The following is a 20674-nucleotide window of genomic DNA, read 5'->3' on the forward strand; positions in this document are numbered from 1 at the left end:
TTGAAATAATATGATTTTTTTTTTTCATGAAAATAGTGAATTTAAGAAAAAACTGTTATGAACAAATGTGTAGTATTTAAGTAAATTTGACGTCTAATCCAAATATTCTGTAATATTATAATAATATGCAATTGAAAGATTACTCATGATATTTTTATATTGAAAACAATTAAATTGCTTGATTTATAAAAATATGATCCCTAATTTACCTTTTTATGTCCATACACCATAAAAATAATAGTTATACTAAAATTATTTGAAAACATTGATTATGAGATTATGTTAGTATAGACGCCTTGTAAAATGTTTCTACTCAATACTGTTAAAACTATAAATTATTGTTCATTTTTTTTTATATATATATAAATTTAGTTTGAAATATTTGATTATTTGTTTCATACCAAATATGAATTATATTTATTTTTGTATTCTGTTTTAACGTAATAGTGAATTAAATATATATTTACTATTAAAAATTAAAATGTTGACTGCTTTATAAATCTGTAACTAATGTATGACAAAACTTCAATTAATGTTTTATGTTAACTAATAATGTTAATCAAATTGTCAGATTAAATATTATTTTACCATCATGTCACATGTATTGCCATTTAATTGTGCCGTAAAGTAAATTTATAGTTTTTTTTTTGCATTATTTATTGTAACGGCATAATATGTAAACATTTTTTTATACCTAAAGTGTTTATTTTTTCAATTATTAGCTAACTGTTGTAGGTATTGGTTAACAATAACTTTTATAGTACTCACCTTACTAATTAAAATTTTACATAAAAAAGTGTAATTATAATTATATACTTATTTATTTACTATTAATTATTAAAATTATAATTTTTTCATTGTGAATATTAACATTGTTGTTAGTTATTTATTATACATATATATATGTATAATAATATATCATTTAAAAATAAATGTATGTATTTTCATTTAACTTAAAACAAAAGCTTAATGTTTACTGAAGAACGAATTCATTATTATAACATATTCTCTTTGATTAGAGAATTTAAGCATAATAAGGATCATAATTATTATAATATTGTTAATGCTAGATGAAACACACATAATTTACGTGCACTATAACGATAAATGTATTGATTTCATTGTATCATTATTATCATAATATTATTAAAAAACTATACTGACATACTGTATTAATTATTAACGTTTTTGTGTCAAAAAATAGGTTTACCGATGGAGTCGATATACTTGCCACGCGGCTTATGCCTTATTGTACTTTATGATTGGTTTTTTTTAACGGTGGTAAATAGTATTTATGATAAAAAAAAAAACTGAACACTTATAACAATGGCTTTTGAGTTTTTATTCTGTCAACTAGGGCTCTTGTATTGTTAACATATTTCGACATTAATGACATTATTGTTATTTTTATTATTATTAGTTATTACTTCATACGTATAGATTTAAGTGAAATGATAAAAAATAAAAATAAAAATATACACTTAGGGAAAATAAAAATTGTAAATAAATGTGTGATGAAATGCTATTGGACCAGGTCTACCGGTACAACAGTAGTTTAAGCGCGTACATTGCGAGGGCTATGGCACCGGACACTAACGCCGATGATCGTGCCGGTCCGGTAGCCGCGTTGCAGTTGTCCTCCTCACAGAAACACATGTGTCCCGTACCCGTTCCTTCCATCATGCACACGTGGTCAACCATGAACAGGTTGATTTGCAGTTGTGATGTGCACGTTCTCTTGATGCTCTCGTATGCTGTGTGCATTAAACAATACAATCAATATTAATTTTTAATGATAACTAACAGTGCAAAATATAAGACTTGGTAGGCACCTATAGGCTATAGTGTTGTATAATATTGACAGTTGAATGGGTTATAAATTTGGCATGGTGAACACTAATTTCAGAGGCAATTGCCTCTGAGATTTTTCTTAAATAGTGGGGTGGGTGGTAGCCGGTGGGTACCCAAGTAAATGTAATATACTCAATATACTCAATATATACTCAATAGGTAGTTAATAACGATCTTAAGTATAATTGGTTATATTATATTAATACATTATTATATGCATTAATACTTAGGATATTTGTAACTTGCCTAGTGGCGGATTTAATGGACGTTTAGTCAGCAAATGCCAATGGGGCCCTCTCCTAAATTGTGTACTGAGGCCCACTTAAATTATATAGTTGTTTTTTTTAAATTTTGACAAATAAAAATAATGTATATTGCGAACTGGAATATAATTTACCATTGTTTTAATAATAAAATAATTTAAATACCTATATAAGAATACTTAAAAAGTAGAAAATGTTATAATTAAATAAAGTAGAAAAGCAAAGGGAAACTATGGTGATTGGAAGGGGGGCAAATGTGCTCTTTGCTCTCCAGTGGCGTAGGAAGAGTCATTAACGCCTCTAGCAAACTTGGAAATGCGCCTTTTCAAAGATAAAAAAATTGACGAAATTATATATTTTTAACATTTATTATTTTCAATTATCAGTTATTTTCAATATTATTTTTACTGCAAAACATAATATCTATGATTATTTTTAAAATGTTGCGCCATTTTTCTTTTTCATTTTTGAACATTTTTATACCTCACAGTCAATAGTTTTAGCATCAAGTATCCTTTTTTCTAGTTTTTTCCATTTTATACAGTTTTGTTTATGCAGTAAGTTAATTTGATGATCAGGCAAACGAGGGTTCAAAAGTTGTCAATCGCTAAGACCAGAAATAAAAGCACAATTTGCGGTACAAAAAAATGCATGGAAAACAAAAAAGTTTATTTTTTGGTAATACTATATATTAGCTATTGCCTTCCAACCTGTTCACCATTATGAAGATTATACGATTATTCTCATCATGTGGATAGTAGTTTTGATTAAAAGTGATTTGAGGAACATGTTCAATTAAAATAGCCCTTTTATATTAACCTTGGTGTTATTTTGGGACATTTCGCAGGATCATAACTACAGTTAATGGAACACAATTCATCATTACGTAGTTTGTGCAGATAAACAAAATCATTTCGAAATGTATTATGAAGACATTTCATTTTGAAGGTAGAATAAAAGTAAGTACTATTTTTAAAGCACAATTTTGCGCCCCTTCACGATTTGCGCCCCTGGCGTAGGCACAGTTCGCCATACCCTTGCTACGCCACTGTTGCTCACCCCTCCCCCTGAATCTGCCACTGAGTTATGTATTCTACATTCTACCCACTACCATTGATCACAAATAAGAATATTTAATTAATTAATAAATAATATAATTCACGATTGCATGAGAAATAAAAACAATAATTTTGTAAGTATAATATCAATATTTTTATTACTTAATCAGCGGCGTAAATTATGAATTATTGTATACCGTTTTCGCGATAAATTCGCAACGTAGATAGGTACATATGAATATTGAAAAATGTGGTAAACAGGGCTGTGAAATTAATGCGTTTGCACTACCTATGTTTTGCACTTTTGCATACCATGGTATTATATGTTAATACATTTAACGGGTTAGGACATTAACTAGGTATACTATAACTAGGTATAATGTTTTTATTGATATTTAAAATAAGTATTATTATAATATTATAAATAGAGAGTCATCGAGTACCTAATTGCCTCCACACCACCAATTCACTCGTCAACCTAGTCGACACACAAACATACACGCACATCATTATTGTTTTTATGAATTATAATATTATAACGTGGTAGTGCTGCGAATTAGAATATTTATTCCGGGAAACGAAAAAGTTAAGATACATTTTGAACACCATACACCGATAATTAAATAACGAATTGAAAAAAGTTTGAGTCAAATATAGTTGGTACATTTAACGGGCAACGAAGTGCACGGGATCAGCTAATTATATCATATTATGTTTGATAAAAATTAAAAGTGAAGGCTGTCGAAGTGAACCATTTTGAAGGGGTCGGATTTAGGAAATATTGTACATCCATCGTTAGTACTATATCTATGTGTGTACTATATCTATAGTGACTGATCATTAGTGTGTGCGAGTTCCCCGAACGCTTTATGTAATTTAAGAAAAAAGACGGCTAAGATTCTTGAACCCCAGTAAAGTACATACGCGCAGTCACGTTACTATATTTTGTGATAAAAAAATGTTCGACTTACATGTGCCACAAAACTCCCAAAAAATGGAAGACAAATTCACCCAGTACCAAAAGCCTTTTGGCTATTTTAATTTTGAAAACATTTATTTGAATTCCTTAATCTCTTTTCTAGATTATGTAGGAAATGGATTTATGATCTGTAGTATTTTTTAATTAGAATTATAGTATCAGAATAATTTTCTTTTTTTTTTTTTCCAAAATTCACTTTTACTTTTGAATTACTAAAAAAAATAATCGCTTCCAACAAAACACACAAAAATAGGAGAAATTGTTATGTTTTTTTTCGAAATTAAAATTGGATTTCTGGAAATATATTTTTTCCGCTTATTGATTTAATTGCACGACTACCAGCTTTCAACAGTACTAATATAGTCTTGTATTTTTGTTATAGTAAATTTTAATAATATTCGAACCAAAAATGGAATGTTTTGTTTACAACACATTTTGATATAATGATAATAATATTGATGAATACATTAACCTATGGTTTACAATAATATTAATACATTCAACATTGTTATATTAAAATGTAGCCAATGTAGGTACCATACTTGTTACATAAATATAATATAGTCATAAAACGAGTAGTAGATCCATTTTATGAACAAAGGGGTCATAATTAGATATTCTAGCATTTCAAAGGCTAGGAAAAAAAATTAAGTGGCCCCCCCCAACACTTTTTTCTGGCTACAACACCGACATGGTAATTGTATCATCGACTATTGTGTGTATAGCAGCTCCTAAAATTGTGTGTAGCTCGAAAAGTGAAGTGTGTACTGTGTAGTACGCAATTTAAAAGTGTGTAACTCAAATTAAACCTTTATAATATTTTGTATTTTATAGATTCACATTTTTTTTATATTTGAAATATATTTATATATTTTTATTATTATTATTATTATTATTATTATTATTAAAATTTTTATATTTGAATGGCTTTTTGTCAAACTACATTTTAATTATGATTTATACATTCTTTTTTTTTTTTAATTAGTAGAGAAAATATAATGCAAGATTCCTCATAAGTTTGTCTACCCTTATCAAAAAAAAAAAAAAAATAACTATGAGAAACTTAAATTTAATTTTTATGATCATTTGAAGATAGTGTAAAATGTTCACTCGACTTCTCATGTAGCAGAGTATCATTGTATCTATACATATAAATAGAATTTTATATGTTGACCTCCCGGATGCACCAACTTCATTCACTTTCCCACCAGAAAAGATACTGAAGTTGAAAATCGAAGAATTATTTCAAATACTTATCGTGCATAAAATCACATGATAAATAAAATAAAATTTCGTTTTTTTTTTAGATTAAAATTGAATCATAACTCAACATTGGTAACTTAACTTTGATGTGAGACATAATAAGTACCTACCTATAAACCAACGGATTTCTAAAAATTCAATTTAGCACGTTTTGGTTCTGAACTCATCGTAAGAGGTAGGTACCTAATTGTTTTCAAAAATTAAATAATATATACGTATATATGTTCATATATCATCCATGACACTATATCGTTAAAAGTTTATATAATATTACATATTACATTATGACTTATGTTAGTTGTAATTTGTAAATAAACTTATTTTACCAGTAGTTATGTGAGCTGTGAGTAAAAACATACATATACATATTATGTAACACTAAGGAATATGGATTGTGCACTTTCAAGCATATTATGCCGAAATTAATGATATATCTATACCTAGCTACCTAGGCTGAAAAATTATAGTTTTGGATCTGATATTTTATTTATTTTTATGATTTTGTTTGTACCTACTAAGTGTACGAACAGACTGACGGAAATCTCTATACCCTGAGGTACCTACCTACTTACTCCAAATTAATAAAATAACAAATTGAGTAATGATCAGTGAATACCTACCAGAATAGCCAGAATAAGACAAAATGAGTTTCTTAATATTTAAAACCATTATCATGGAAAATTGGGACGATTCATTTATTTTTTTACATGGTTTTTTTCGTACTTAAAATAATTTAATAATATAGATACAACGGGAATACTTACCTAGATATTTGAATCTAACCTATCTACTATAATCTACCTAACCTATCTAGTATCTACTATAATCTAACCTATCTACTAAAAAACAGGACAATCTCATCTTAAATGGCAGACGTGTATGTATCTTCACGGTTACTTTAGATTATCCGGCTATAAATAAGACAAATCCAAATTATTTATTTATTGAATTAATACATTTTTTGTCTGTAATTAATGGCAATCCGAAACACATGCTAATATTCTTACACCTATTACTAATTTTACAAAATAATTTCTACCAACTTTTTAACAATTAAAAAAAAAAATAACTAAAATCGTTACTTATTCTTTGTTTTGTAGCTTTAGGTATCTAATTTCGTCAAAATTTGAACATCAAATACTAAAAAAAAATTGTGCCTATGTATCTTTAATATGTTTGAAATGCTATTAAAATAACATACGAAGAACCTTATATTAAGTTTTCAACGTTTTTGACCAACCGAAAAATTATTTATCGACAATAATATTGAAAAAAACCAAAATTTTTTATGCCTATAAATAATTGAAAAATATTTATACTATAAACATTTTGTGAAAGTTAAGCTATATACATCACTGTCCATCTTCCTTAAAAAAGGTTGAATTTGAATTCCATTTTCCTTCAAATATTAAAAATTTACCTAGCACCAGTGTTGTAGTACCGTATTATAAAGTTAAATAAACTGTTGATACTACCCATGTGAGATTGTGTGTGAGTATCGTTTCATTCACATTTTAAAGATTTTTATAAAGAAAACCCAAATAGGTACATTTATAGGGCTAAATATTATAAACAATTTCAAACTGATGTTTATTGTACCATCTTCCTAAAAATCTAAAGACAAATAAACAGCGTGTAGCAATCGAAAATGTAATATTAGTAAATTGTAAAACAAAGAAATTTCAAGGTAATAAAAAAAGTAAAATAATCAACGATTAATTTGTCTAATATTTCTTTTCTTTAAACAGGTATTCGTTGCAGAAATGTCGTATAATTTAAAAAAATAAAGGTTTAGGTTAAACGTTTAGTAAGCTTGTTTATAAGTACGAACGTGTTTGAATTTTTTAAATCAAACTATACCTCAGCTACCGGAAGAACCTATAAATTGTTGTCCGACGTTTAGACCGTGTCTATGAAAAAAGGGCGTCAATTTAATTAGCCATCATTCGGTCCATTTCCTGTATGTGCGTGACTAATGTGGTCGTACGGTGACAATGTGTATAATACTGTATAACAATACCATAGTTATAAATACAATTTATTGTTTGACTGGCGACTGCGTATGCGCGAAAACACATTTGATAAAATAATAATCCGTGATAAAGTGAATGGTGATATCCACCAAAAAACCAATTCTTTATTGTGGACTGTGGTGAAGTGGTTCAAAATATGATTCTTTTGATGGACTGAAGTGTAACTACTAACTAGTTCACATATTATAGTACTCGAGTAGGATTGGACAAGTTGTGTCAAAACAGCTACTGCAGATCGTCCTTTTAAAATAGGGAAGCCGGTGCATTGGATGGACACACATTTGAATTTGTGCTCTGGTCGACCACAATATCAATACCTAATGCTTAAGAGTAACACACCAAAATCCATAAATAAATTTAAATTATAATGTGCTTGCGGAATATCGGAGAAATATAGGTAGGTATAATTGATAAAATCACGACTGAAAAACATACCAACATTTACCACCCCAAAGACTATATTATAATATAATAACAAAAAAAAAATATTGTTGGTAGGTACTCGAGAGCAGCATTTTATACAATCTAAATTGGTCGATTGAAAAAAAAAATGTTTATACTTACAAGTTCGCACGTACCGGACCATTTTAACGCAACAGCCGTTGCAGCTGACCAGTGGCGGTTGATCTTGAGGCATGGCTGTGTAGTTGAAAGGATCTTTGCAGCGTGGATCTTTGGCGCTGTCGCACTCGTAACAGTAAATGGACCGAGCTGAAGGCGTCGCAGGAAATTGCATGACAAAACAAAACCAATATCAATATAAACGATTTAAACGGGCCGGCGAGTTGATGCATTTTAATTTTTTTTTAGAGTTTTAACTGCAATATATTATATATCACCGCACTCAGTATTGTTATGATATTATTATTATTATTGTGACATTCATCAGTTACCAGCGAATATAATTCTAGAAATATTATGCGAAAAACCATATTTTTACACACCACAAGATTATTGTTTTAACCACCAAGCACAAATTGCGGTTTACTGATTGATTTAGGTATCACGATCGTTTAAAATGTTGTCTAAAGTTCCGCCTATTCCTAACGTCAGTTGGTCCAGGTTAATGGTGTGGAATGGTTCATTAATTGGTGTATTATAGTTTTTAGCTAAAAATGTATATATTTTTTCATCATTTTTATGAGAGATATTTATGAAATACTTTAATACCTACCCAATTAAAACAAATATTAACACCATAATATATTATAATGTACCTAATAGGAATTCAATTATTGGGGTCCTGTTTTCAGCTTAACGGCATACATACGGTTTCAGTATAGGTAGTAGGAATTGTTTTAAAATTTATATATTTTACTTACTCGTAAAAAATTAAACTTGTACTAATTAATTTAAAGTGAAAAAAAGTATTAACATTGAGAATTAAAATTAATATTATCCTAAGATATTTGTAAGTCTGATGTAAGATTTGTGTAAATCATAAACTCTATAACAATAAAAGATTGTAGCCTAAAGAATGAAGCATTAAACTATATTTTTCCTGATTATTTATTAAATTTATTAATATTGTGAAACATTTAACAAAATGTAGGTATACGCAAATTTAAATTCATATGGATATGTAGTAAAATACTATTATTATTTTTAAGTAATTTTCAGTTGCTAACCTACTCATGAAAAGTGAAAAAAAAAAATAGAAACCTTAACATTTTTCAAGAAAATATTCGCTGGTCTGGAGAGGTTTAATGGACGTCAATATAGTCAAACTTATTAATATTATTATTATTTCATATTTTAAGAAGGGTCCGTATTTTTTATAATAATAATTAATATTATACTAGTTATTGAGTTGTACGTAGGTACATTATATGAGTATGAGATTGGTACATATATAACACAGTGTTATTTGCCAAGCATAATCACCCCACTTTTTATCTTCAATAATGCAATTATTTAAAATAAATATAATTTAGAATCTTCAAATATATAGGTAGGTACCTAAAGATTAGGTATATTTTCAAGTTCTTGAGATTTTTGTACTACTTAAGGAGTATTTTTCTACTGTAAATTATTTAGTGAAATGTTTTTTTAAATGTATCAGCTAAAATTTTAACTGGTAGTTTTTGATTTATTTAACCTTGTATACTAGGTTATGATAATGGGTTTGGAGAGATATAGGGGCTATGGTGATTTGCCAATTATAGTGATTAAATTAATAATTTGTAAAAATGGTCAAAGTTCAATAAATATTTACACTTTTTTTTATATTTTTCTAAAACCATTTTTGAAAACTATTATCCTTAGTATGTAATATATGTATATACATATTTTAATAACTTAGAAACTAGGCACTTTATTGAATTTTGAATTAGGTGCATCAAAATTGTATCAAGTATACTTAGTATACTAACTTATCAATTAAATAAATTACAGTAAAAAGGGGGAGGTTCATTTGAAAAATAGAAGTTTGTCACCACAAGACAGTGTTATCAAAAAGATAATTTTAATCTAAGGAGCTTAAAAATATGGTGTTTAAAGATATTTAAAAATTCTTATAATCAGATTTCGAATTATTGAAAAAAAGGGTGAGCTTTCTTAAAAAATCATCCTGTATATACGGAAATCTGTAAAAATCTACAAGTGGAGAGGAAGTTGTGACCAAAATGTAAATTTTGTTCGACCCCCTTTCCCTCGAGCTTCCCACAAGTGAAATGAGATAGTACTATGATATATCCGAGCAGAAAAATAAAAATAATCAAATAAACTCAACCAATGTTTAGCTTTTATTAATATATAGTTGGTATAATATGTACTAAGTACTTAACTGCAGTAAAATTAATAATATATTATGATAATATTAGAGCTCAAACTTTATGCAACTTACCTTTTTTGTTTTTAGATTTTTTGTTATATAGTTACGCTACATAAATTAATTTAAAGAATAAACGAACTGAGTATCAAACATATTATGTTTGTCCGTATATTTTGAGGATTAATACAAATTTTAGTTGGAAGTAATATGATTGAAAACTTCATTAACTAAAAATAATGACAATGATTGTAGCTTTTAAACTTGTGGTCATGTCATGAATTAATGACCAACAATGTATTAAAGTTCGTATTTTTTTAGATTACTATCTACGTATTTATATTTTATTATCTGTATATTGTGTTATTGTCTGTGTGATGTGAAGAGTAATATTATTACTAATATTGTAAATAATTAAAAACGTAGATACCTATTAGGGCTAAATTCAAAATTAATTTCCCTAGAATTTTCAATGCAAAACATACAAATGAATAATAAGTGCATATTTGATCATTAATTTAACTCAAAATGTATTTATAGCCACACGTGCAAAACATCTAATGCGCCTTTAAAATAAAGAATAATTTTTCTTAAATGTTTATATTTTCTTTTAAAGGAGCACAAAGCACAAAAATCATTTTTTTTTTAATTTGAAAGAATGTTCAATTCTAAGAATAATGGTATAGGTTTAAGAGGACGTGCTCCCGTATGTGTTGTTTCCATCTTACAAAATATTTAGGTAAAATATAGCCAAAAACTATTTTGCGCGTAACGTCTCTCTGTATTTATAGTAGAATTACCAAAATTCCACAACGCATTAGGAAGAACTTTATCTCTGACCACGATTAAAGATATAATGGTTACCCAACAGGCTATGTCATAAGCGATATCACATGGCAATTAAAATTACTTTCAGAATCAGCTGTTGAACTAACTTAATGAGCTCTCTATAATATTAATATGATTTAATCATAGAAGAAAGAGCAAAACCCACTTGCCCACCTTTTTTTATATTGGATTTTGATAAAACTGTTTTTAGTAGTTCTGATTACAATGATTTAACATTTAATAATAATTTGAAGAAAATTTATTTTTGTGTTGTGTGCTCCTATAATGAAATATCCTTTCAATTTTCACGCATATTTTCTATATAAAATACCCGCGATGGCTCATTTTTTAAGTAATATACAATAACACTAGGATTAAAGGAGCCGATGGCTCATTTTAATTGTGGGTCATTACTCGTTAGTGGATGGCATATTCAGGCATTTTGTTGAAAATTCGGGTACTTTTCAGAATAGTACTAATATGGTTTTGTTCTACTTATAACCCGTATATCATCTAAAAATAGGATAATAAGTTTTTGCTTATTGGTTTTTAGTAATAGGTAACCACAATTGTTGAAGCCCTAGTAGATAAAAATAAAACCAAATTTTTAGTAGAGAATAGAGATTCATAATGTAGGTACTAGGTACATAGTTATTGATACTTTCTGTTCCGAATTATATAAACGAATTAAAGGTATAACAAATTTACTATTTACGTGTTATTTTAAGAAGTAGATGAAGTTTGTAAAAGTCCAAACAATTTTATTTTGTCATATAAAAAGATCTTGAAAAAAAAAAATTATACGGTTTAATATTTTTACGTTATATAATTGTGGACATTGATTTTACTTTCATATCATAATGATTAATGACACGAACGAATGAAAGAAGCATGATATAGATATTTGGAAGTTTTTCAGTGAAAAAAAAAGGAAAGAAGGTAACGCTCTGCTATAGGTACGCATGTCGAGTGTGTCTCATTATTGAGTAAGTCACTGTAATGTGGTAAATTTTAATTCAACGATAAATCATTGGATACTAAAAACGATTCCGAACGAGAACGGTCCGCCACCCTATTATATAACTAAGTATATTTTATATATGTTGCTAATAAACTAATTTATTTTACTATTAGTAGTACCTACGGTATGTTAAATTAATTATTACCAAAAATATAAATAATAAAATTGAATTTTTAACTTTTGATTAAAAAATTGCTTGTAAAAAGGAGAGGGCTGTAAATATCTAACTAATAAAATTATAAAAATATAATAAATTCTTAAAATTTTAAACACCTACAATAATGTTTGCTCTTTTCTAAAAATATATCTTAAAAAAATTGTTTTGTCTCTTTAAAAATTGAATTTTAATCCGGGCCTAAACGCATAATAGTTAGTTCTCAAAGCATTATAAAGTTCGAGCCCTAAATGCATAATATTATGACGATTTATATTATTATTATTGCAAATTTGCATGATGCAATATTACTAAATCATATACCGTATAATGTTTGTATAGTGCACCAGCGAGAAGGTAGCATAACCATGTGCTATATTATTATATTCACCTATATTTGTGCCTATTTCGTACTTGGTAAAATATTTTATAGAACGTGTGCAAGTGCGTATAGGTAATATCACGGTTATTATTATTATTTATTGTACATATTATTATTACTTCTATATGTCGTATATACTGTTAACATAATATATACCACCTAATGGTCAGCGGCACTCAGCACGGCATACGGTTTTATTTTTTCACACTATTATTAATTATTGTTATTTTATTATTATTATTATTATTATTATTATTGTTATTATTACTATAGTATATTATTATTATATAATTCGGTTGCACTACGTCACACACCTACCTTGATATGCTGAGCATTCCGTACTAGTACCGACGACTCCGGGTGTGATAATAACGAGTAAAACAGTAATTATTCTAAGGTCCTTCATTCGGGTCGATATTGTAGTATTACGATTGGTGTACGTAATGTAATATTATATTTTACGTATATGCATTACATTGTATATAGGTAGGTAGAACAAAGCGTCTGAAGATAAAATTATATAAAAGAAAGACAAAATAATAATATAATATGACCGGAGTTTTTATGAAAACGATTGCGTATGTTATATTGTATTATAATAATATTATGTTGTAAACAGAAATCAAATAAAACGGTATATAATAATATATTATATTATGGTACAGCGTTTAAGAAGATGAAATATAAACAATATGAGAAAAACGGTTTGTGAAAAAAAAAACATAAAAAAAAATATAACTAAAAAAGTCCGCCTGTAACCGACGAATATCGATAGAGAATTTTGTAATATGTAACAACGTGATACCGTTGTCCGTCGTATCGACACGTTTTTAATAGACGTATAATAATATTAAATAATATAGTGTATTAAATCATTTTTATATAATATATTAAAATATAATAATATGTTTTGTTTTGTTACTCACGGGGAAAACATTCCTCGTGGGACAGCGATATATTAACCAACACGACAACTGAAATACAAAAGAAACACACAACTTTAAGTACATTTAGGTACGCGGATTTCTGCGCAAGCAATACATAATATTATAATAATAACAAAAGTGGGTATAGGTATAAATGTATAATAGAGGTACGTCGACGTATATTATAAACATAGGTACATGATATCATGATTGTTATTATTATTATTATTATTACTAGTATTGTTTATATATATATATTTAGATGATAATAATAATAATGATATATAATATTATTTTGTTGGTAAAAAACGAAAAAAAAAACCCGACACGACGCGACACGAAACGCGAAACGGCCAAATGCGCCGCGCGCACGGGCTCTGCATTGGTTTTTCACCGTTCACAGTTATATAAGTTTGAATTAGGTACGGAATCGATTACCATATTATTATTATAACGTCGTCGCGTGTTTCGCCTGTTCTTTGCTAGCGTATTTCCACGCATGTGTGTGTGTGTGTGTGTGTGTGTGAGTGTGTGTCTGTGCGTATAATATTGTACACGGTGTGCCCTTAAAACACAACACGCGCGCACAACGTTATACATAGGCAAAGGTATAATATAATAAAATAATATTGTAATATCGTGTACAGGGCGATTCACCAAGCATAATATGCTCACCCTTCACCAGCGTGTTTTCTTTTTTACAATGAATCAATTCAAATTCTGATTTTTGGAATTTTTAAATATATCCAGGTACCTACCTATACCTATCCCCTTAGATTTATCGGACTACTTAAGGATGAGTGTCCTGTGGTGATGCAGACCTCTGTTTTTTTCAAATGAGAACCCCCATCCCCTTTTTACTGTAAATTATTTATTGGATAATATTTTGATTTACCTAGATAATTCAAAATTCGAAGGAGTAGTTATTAAAATGTTTATACCAGGGATAATAATCCCAGGATACGGGCTTACAAAAATAAATATATTAATATGTAATATTGGATCTAGTAGATATTTAATATTATACTTAGACCATTTTTATAAATTATAAATAATGATAGATTAATATTAATTAATAAAAGGTTCAAATCACAATTGCTCACATAACTCCCTTTGCTTTCGAAACGTCGAAATGTTTAGAAAAATTATCCTCTAAATAATTTACAGTAAAAAAATTATCAGTTGAAAAACAGGAGCTTGTAACACTATAGGGCGCTTTATAATTAGTAGGAATAACATCTCAAGAATTTTAAAATATTAAAATCAGATTTTGAATTACTGTAATTGGAGAAAAAAAAAGGTGGTGAGTATGCTTGGAGAAACACTCTGTATACATATATTCAAGTTTGTGTGTGTTTTTTATACATAATTGTGTTTACCTACACGTTGATTTAAAATTAATGACGTGATTTCGCTCGCGGTCTACGTGTACAATGACTGTGATGATATTTGATGGATACCTCTGTATATAGGTAATAATATATAAAATAGTCAAAGTATTATTCTTTTCGAAAAATCATTCGTCACAGAAGGCATTGATTCCGTCGCAAAGGCACGGTTGCGGGTCGTATCTAAAATATACCTTACGCTCTTACACTTGCGCAAATGGCTGAGTAGAACAATATAATACAATATAATAATATATAAACTGTAGGTGTACAATATTTATGCCATATATAATTATTATTAAGTTATTTTTTAATGAGTACCACTTAACAGTAAGGTGCCCAGGAATTTTCAGAGGTTTTGTACCTATTGTACCGGTGTATAATAATTATCGCTAAAAAGTATTTTAATCATAAATAGCGAATACAATTTGATCTCTTGACGTATAATATAATTTTATTATGATCACTCATATATTATGAGTTATGATTATGACTCAAATAGGAGGGGGTCCACACTTCAGACCCCCCTGATGGTTACGCTACTGTTTTCTATATTAACTTAACTTAACGAGTTAAAAAAAAAGTTAAATTTCCCAGGTGCCCAGTTTTGCTTATAGACTACCTATATAGTGATTGCATGTGCAATTTTTAAATTCTTAATGAAACTATACAGGTAGGTAATTCACAATTTTCTCATTTTTCCTCAATCTCAATTGATTTTTCATTCATGCGAATATTATAATTATAAATCGTAATGACTTATACAGTTAGGCGTATAATACCTATACATCATTTTGAAGAATCTTAGATCAATCGATTTTTTTCTGCAGGCATCGATAGTGACTCCTAAATGCTCCATTAGACATAATTAGTCATAGGTCTATAGTATATCGGTCATAACCGCATATTAGGTATAATACAATCTATCTCACTGCACGGACATTATCCTATATAAATACTATCACTATATTATTGTCAAAGACTTTAATTAAATAATTACATGAATTAACGGTAACAGGACGGCGGACGCCAACTATGTGTTTTCTCCATTTTACGAGCGTACGAATTAGCAAACTTGTGTTCAGCAGCTCCAATGTTGTGCAATACCTACTTAACCTTTAATAACATGGACGAAAAACGTTATTATTTCCGACGAGATTAAGCGATGCGCAACGTTGCGTATGGAAAAAAGCTGTACCCCGTTGTGCCCCGCGACCCCATTCTACCCTGGGTTTCACTATTAGCCATTAGGTCTATTATTTAAGCTCACTACACAAAATTGGAACCGCTTAACATAAATTTGCTAAGGTGTACCTTCCAAGTACGTTCGTAAGACACCACACGTGTGTATGACACATCCTCTTAATGACTTACCTAGTCATGAACGATATTTTCGATCGAATTAGACTTTATGCGATATTGACTAGGAAATAATGTTAATGCTCCTTATTTTTGAGCAATGATGTATTTATCAAATTGTCTAGGTAATGATGATGATTCCAGCATTTTTCAGCCAAAGTTGATAAAAATGTCTATTGGATAATTAACGAGTCTGCGTTGTAAAATCGATAATGTATACCTAATATTCGATTTTTACAATATTGCCTTTATTGTCTGTTAGTGCGTAGAGGCATTGTCGATGATATACTTTACTAATTTTAGGCATTTAATATTAATTAAGTTGCATAAAATGGTGTAAAAATGTTATTATGGAATAATAATACATTGCGAAAGTAAAATTATATTATTATATATGAGTTCTCTTCGAAGCATTTTTTTCCAAGAAAATCATCAACCATAGTCAATTTACTCTGAACTCGTAATTCGTGGTAGGTACGGCTGTAGTATATAATTTATATTAAAATAAAAGTTTTTGTTTCTGATAGAGATATTTTAATAATCCTGTTTTCAATATTTTTTAAAAAAAATTTTTGAAGGGAACGTTAATTTTTACCAAGTGTTATGTATATTGTATAAGTATCTAGTTGCCACAAATTGAGCGTGTAGAGCAGTTTTTACCTGTACTTATAACATAGTATCTTACGACCTTACCTTAATGTCGGCATAACTATGACATTTTACCTTAGTTATATTTTACCCCACCGAGGTAAAATTTCACTAGGTTGCGATTATTTGTCTCCAGTAAATTTTCGCTAAACCGGTAAAATTTTCCTAGGCATATTTTACTTTGGTGTAATTTACCTCAGTGATAGTTTACCCCCTCCTCTCATTTACACCAATATACACCAAATTTCAAGCAGTCACCCAGACAGAATTTTGTAACAATAATTATTATAATAGTGTTATAATAACGTTATACTAATATTATTCGTGATTATAATGTTATAATAATATTATTAAGCAAAAATTGCTGTCTGGGCAGTTGAGAGCAGGAAACTTGCCATTTTTCCCACTAACTTTAACCCAATTTTATATTTGTATTATAATTATTATAAATTTAAAATTTTTTGAATTAATTGAATTTAATTTATTATTAATAATGATACTAGGCCACTATATTATGTTACTTTTGAATTATAACAATATAATACAAATATTTGTTTTGAATTTTGATATTCCCCGAAAATATTCAAAATTCCCAATGTGGCTTTGTGGCCCTACAAAATTATATTAATTGGTGACCTCTGTTTCAAGCTATATTTATACCTCAAATCACACTAGTATTTATTTTAAATTTCTGTCACACGATAAACTAATCAAACCCCGTTCCTTCGCTCAAAAATATTCACCGCGCAGGTATGGGCTGCAAAAATCACAAATTTCTCTGTGCTGACCTCACGGATCATGACGACGGGTGATTTAAATATTTTTTATTCCAAAATTTTAAATTAACCCACATAGTAACACTACGGAAACATGTCTGTAATACGTTGAAATTCAGCGAAATTGTTTAGACTTTATTTGTGGGTGTATCGTGTGTGTGTATTAATCATTAGTAAGTGCGTATCGCACGTTGTCGACGAATTTCATACATTTTTCATTTCCACATTTATTGATAACGTAACTATACCTACGACCTCGAGACCGATTTAATAAAATCATTGTTCTAAACATTCATGTACATGCATTTTTATAGTTTTTAAAATGAATTGTGTATTATTTTTTATCATCGCAACGACTAGTAACCGTAGCATGGGCGTTGATTGCATAATTTATATAATATAGAACACTGCACCATTATTGTATTATATCTATTGCCCCTGGCTATCTATTTATTATTTTATATTTTTGAAAGTATTTATCCCTCGACTTTATCTACCAGATATGTATTTATTGTGCGTACATCACAAAAAAATAATAATCGACGTGTTTTCGGAGTGAAGTGGGTAGTCGAAAAATCACAAAGATTCACGTTTTTAATATATCCATTGTATTTAAATATTTATTGTATAAGTTTGATGTTTTTGTCGGAATCGATAAAATTTCCCAGTCCAGCCCACAAACAAATTGTGTCATGTTGCTGTAAAATCGAGATGGTAATTTTTTAAGCTTCACGAATTTTATAATTTTTATTTGTAAGTATTATTTTGGATATGATTGTATATATTTTTAATTGTCTGTTTGTATGTATATAATATATATATATTATACTATATAGACATATTTAATATGCACAGACAAAATACAATAAAATCTTTAAACGTTTATACTTTATATTTATTTTAGACTTGCGACAATCGTTTTAGAAAAGTAGTATTCATATATGTTTGGCCGCGGGGTTAATAATACTATTATAGCGTGTTCCGTCACGTTTGATTAGAAAAAATCTAATTTATTTGAAAACTGTGTTGGTATCTAAAAATGTTTAATACTATCCATAAATTATAAACTTCCATAAAAACAACTAATTTAATTTATTTATACGATTAGATTGTTATTTGTATTCAATTAATTTCAATTATTTTTACTTATACAACATTTTTTAATACAGCTTAAAATTATTATTATACTGGGTATTGATATACCCTATATTATTATTTATTACCTAATAATAAGTAACATTTTTAATTTCATTATATGATATGGATATATTATATTATATTAGAGGATAATTCCAATAATAATTAGTTGAGTATTATTATACATTATATTATATATTATAAAATTGTGAATTGTATCGTACCTATATTGTAAAGAATAATAATATATTAAATTAACATATCCCGTAGGTACCTATATAACTAATCAATTGCAAAAAATATATTTATCAGTGTCATAGTCAGGGGAGCGGCGCTAAGGGGGCGATCCATTCCTGAAATTACAGGAAAATTTAAAAATGCATACTTCAATGTTCTATGACTTCTTCGAACGTATTATGTATTTATGTAACCATGTTTTGAGATTGTAATTTATACCTAGATTTTAATTTATTTTCTATTTTCTTATCTTATTTCTTTTCAACAAAATGTTATAGTACAGTATTAGAATATTTTATATTGAGTATCGAGTGTGCACCGTTACGCATCTGTCGTGGCATAGGAGCTAAGAAGGTACATCATGTTGACTTGTTGGTTTGGCTTTGTTATTCAATAGATATTCATATAGATATTGTAATTTCAGATGAAACAATTTCTAACCACGGAAGGGCCAAACAACATAAGGTATCATAAAAAAAAAAACATTAACATTATTATTCTGACTGTAGACCATTTATTAAAAACTTTTGTTTAAAAATAATGTTAAATATCAATGAAATGTTACTAAAGTGTCTTATTATTGTTTTATTTATTTTTTGATTAAATAGAGTAGGTAAGTACCTATATAATGCTTAAATAATTTATAAATGTTGACGTTTAATTAATACTAAAGGAAATTCATAATTTCTTCCATTCTTTATTATAAAATTTAGGGTATTGATTAAATAATTTTTACAATATATATAATATACGTATATTATGCAGTGCTGTGTTAAGCTTTAATGGAAGAAATAGGGGGATATAAAATATTTGGATTATTCTCATACTACGTTATATAGTGAACTATACTTTAATTCATTTATAAACTATCATATATTTTATGTGACAAAATAAGCCAAATGCGGAGAGGAGTATGACACCCCCATCCTCTTACAAGCACGCCCCTGCGTAGGTATATGTCCATTATAAAATCAATTGTTAAAGAGTTAGGTACTAAAAGCTTAGTTAATTATGCAGTTTAGTTTAAGTAAAAGAATGTGCAGAGACAAAAATTAAAAATAATATACCTAGAGCATGCAACTTATGGTGGATCCTAGTTAAGTGACTCCTAAATAAAAAATAATCAGTCCTCCCCAAACCAAAATTCTGGCTATGCCACTGACATTATTTCATATTTTATTATTTACGCACTGCAGCAGAAAATATTTTTTAACTTCTATCGTCTATTATAATATTATTAATATTCATTAAAATTTATATTAATATTCTGATATTATACTATGCACGAATATATATATAACGGGCAATGTTGAATACCGGACAATGTACAGATTGCCATGTCAATTTGGTCCGGCCCTGGCAGTTTTAACCATGAATACAAACTATTTTTTGTGCAGTACTATTTTTTGTTTTTTTATTTATTTTTACTAATAATTATTTAATATTGACGGGTGAAAAAATCTGAATATTTGAAAACAATGGATATAACTTAGGATATTAATATAATATTATTATATTCAATAACGACGGATGATCGCTTTACTTGTTCGTAGCTTTTCAAAATAAGTAAATGCAAGTGTAGAAAAGCAGGCAGACTTTTC

The 20674-nt window shown here is 28.2% G+C and overlaps 1 protein-coding gene across 6 annotated transcripts in view; it reads right to left on the bottom strand.

The window, feature by feature from the left end:
* Positions 1-1318: 1318 nt before the first annotated feature.
* Positions 1319-20674, bottom strand: part of Qvr (quiver) — a 37929-nt gene continuing 18573 nt past the window's right edge. For 3 of the 6 annotated variants that reach the window (XM_029488859.1, XM_008189169.3, NM_001162777.2), the window contains exons 3-5: positions 13529-13576; positions 8012-8158; positions 1319-1754 (exon numbers count right to left, since the gene is read on the bottom strand). In XM_029488859.1, coding sequence (XP_029344719.1) covers positions 1537-1754; positions 8012-8158; positions 13529-13576 — 413 coding nt within the window. In that variant the 3' untranslated portion in view covers positions 1319-1536. Of the gene's footprint in view, positions 1755-8011; positions 8159-12920; positions 13107-13528; positions 13577-20674 lie in introns of all 6 variants that reach the window. The other 3 variants (XM_029488867.1, XM_008189170.3, XM_008189168.3) reach the window with 2 other exon arrangements.

The sequence above is a fragment of the Acyrthosiphon pisum genome, chromosome X (genome assembly GCF_005508785.2).
Source record: "Acyrthosiphon pisum isolate AL4f chromosome X, pea_aphid_22Mar2018_4r6ur, whole genome shotgun sequence".
NCBI lineage: Eukaryota > Metazoa > Arthropoda > Insecta > Hemiptera > Aphididae > Acyrthosiphon > Acyrthosiphon pisum.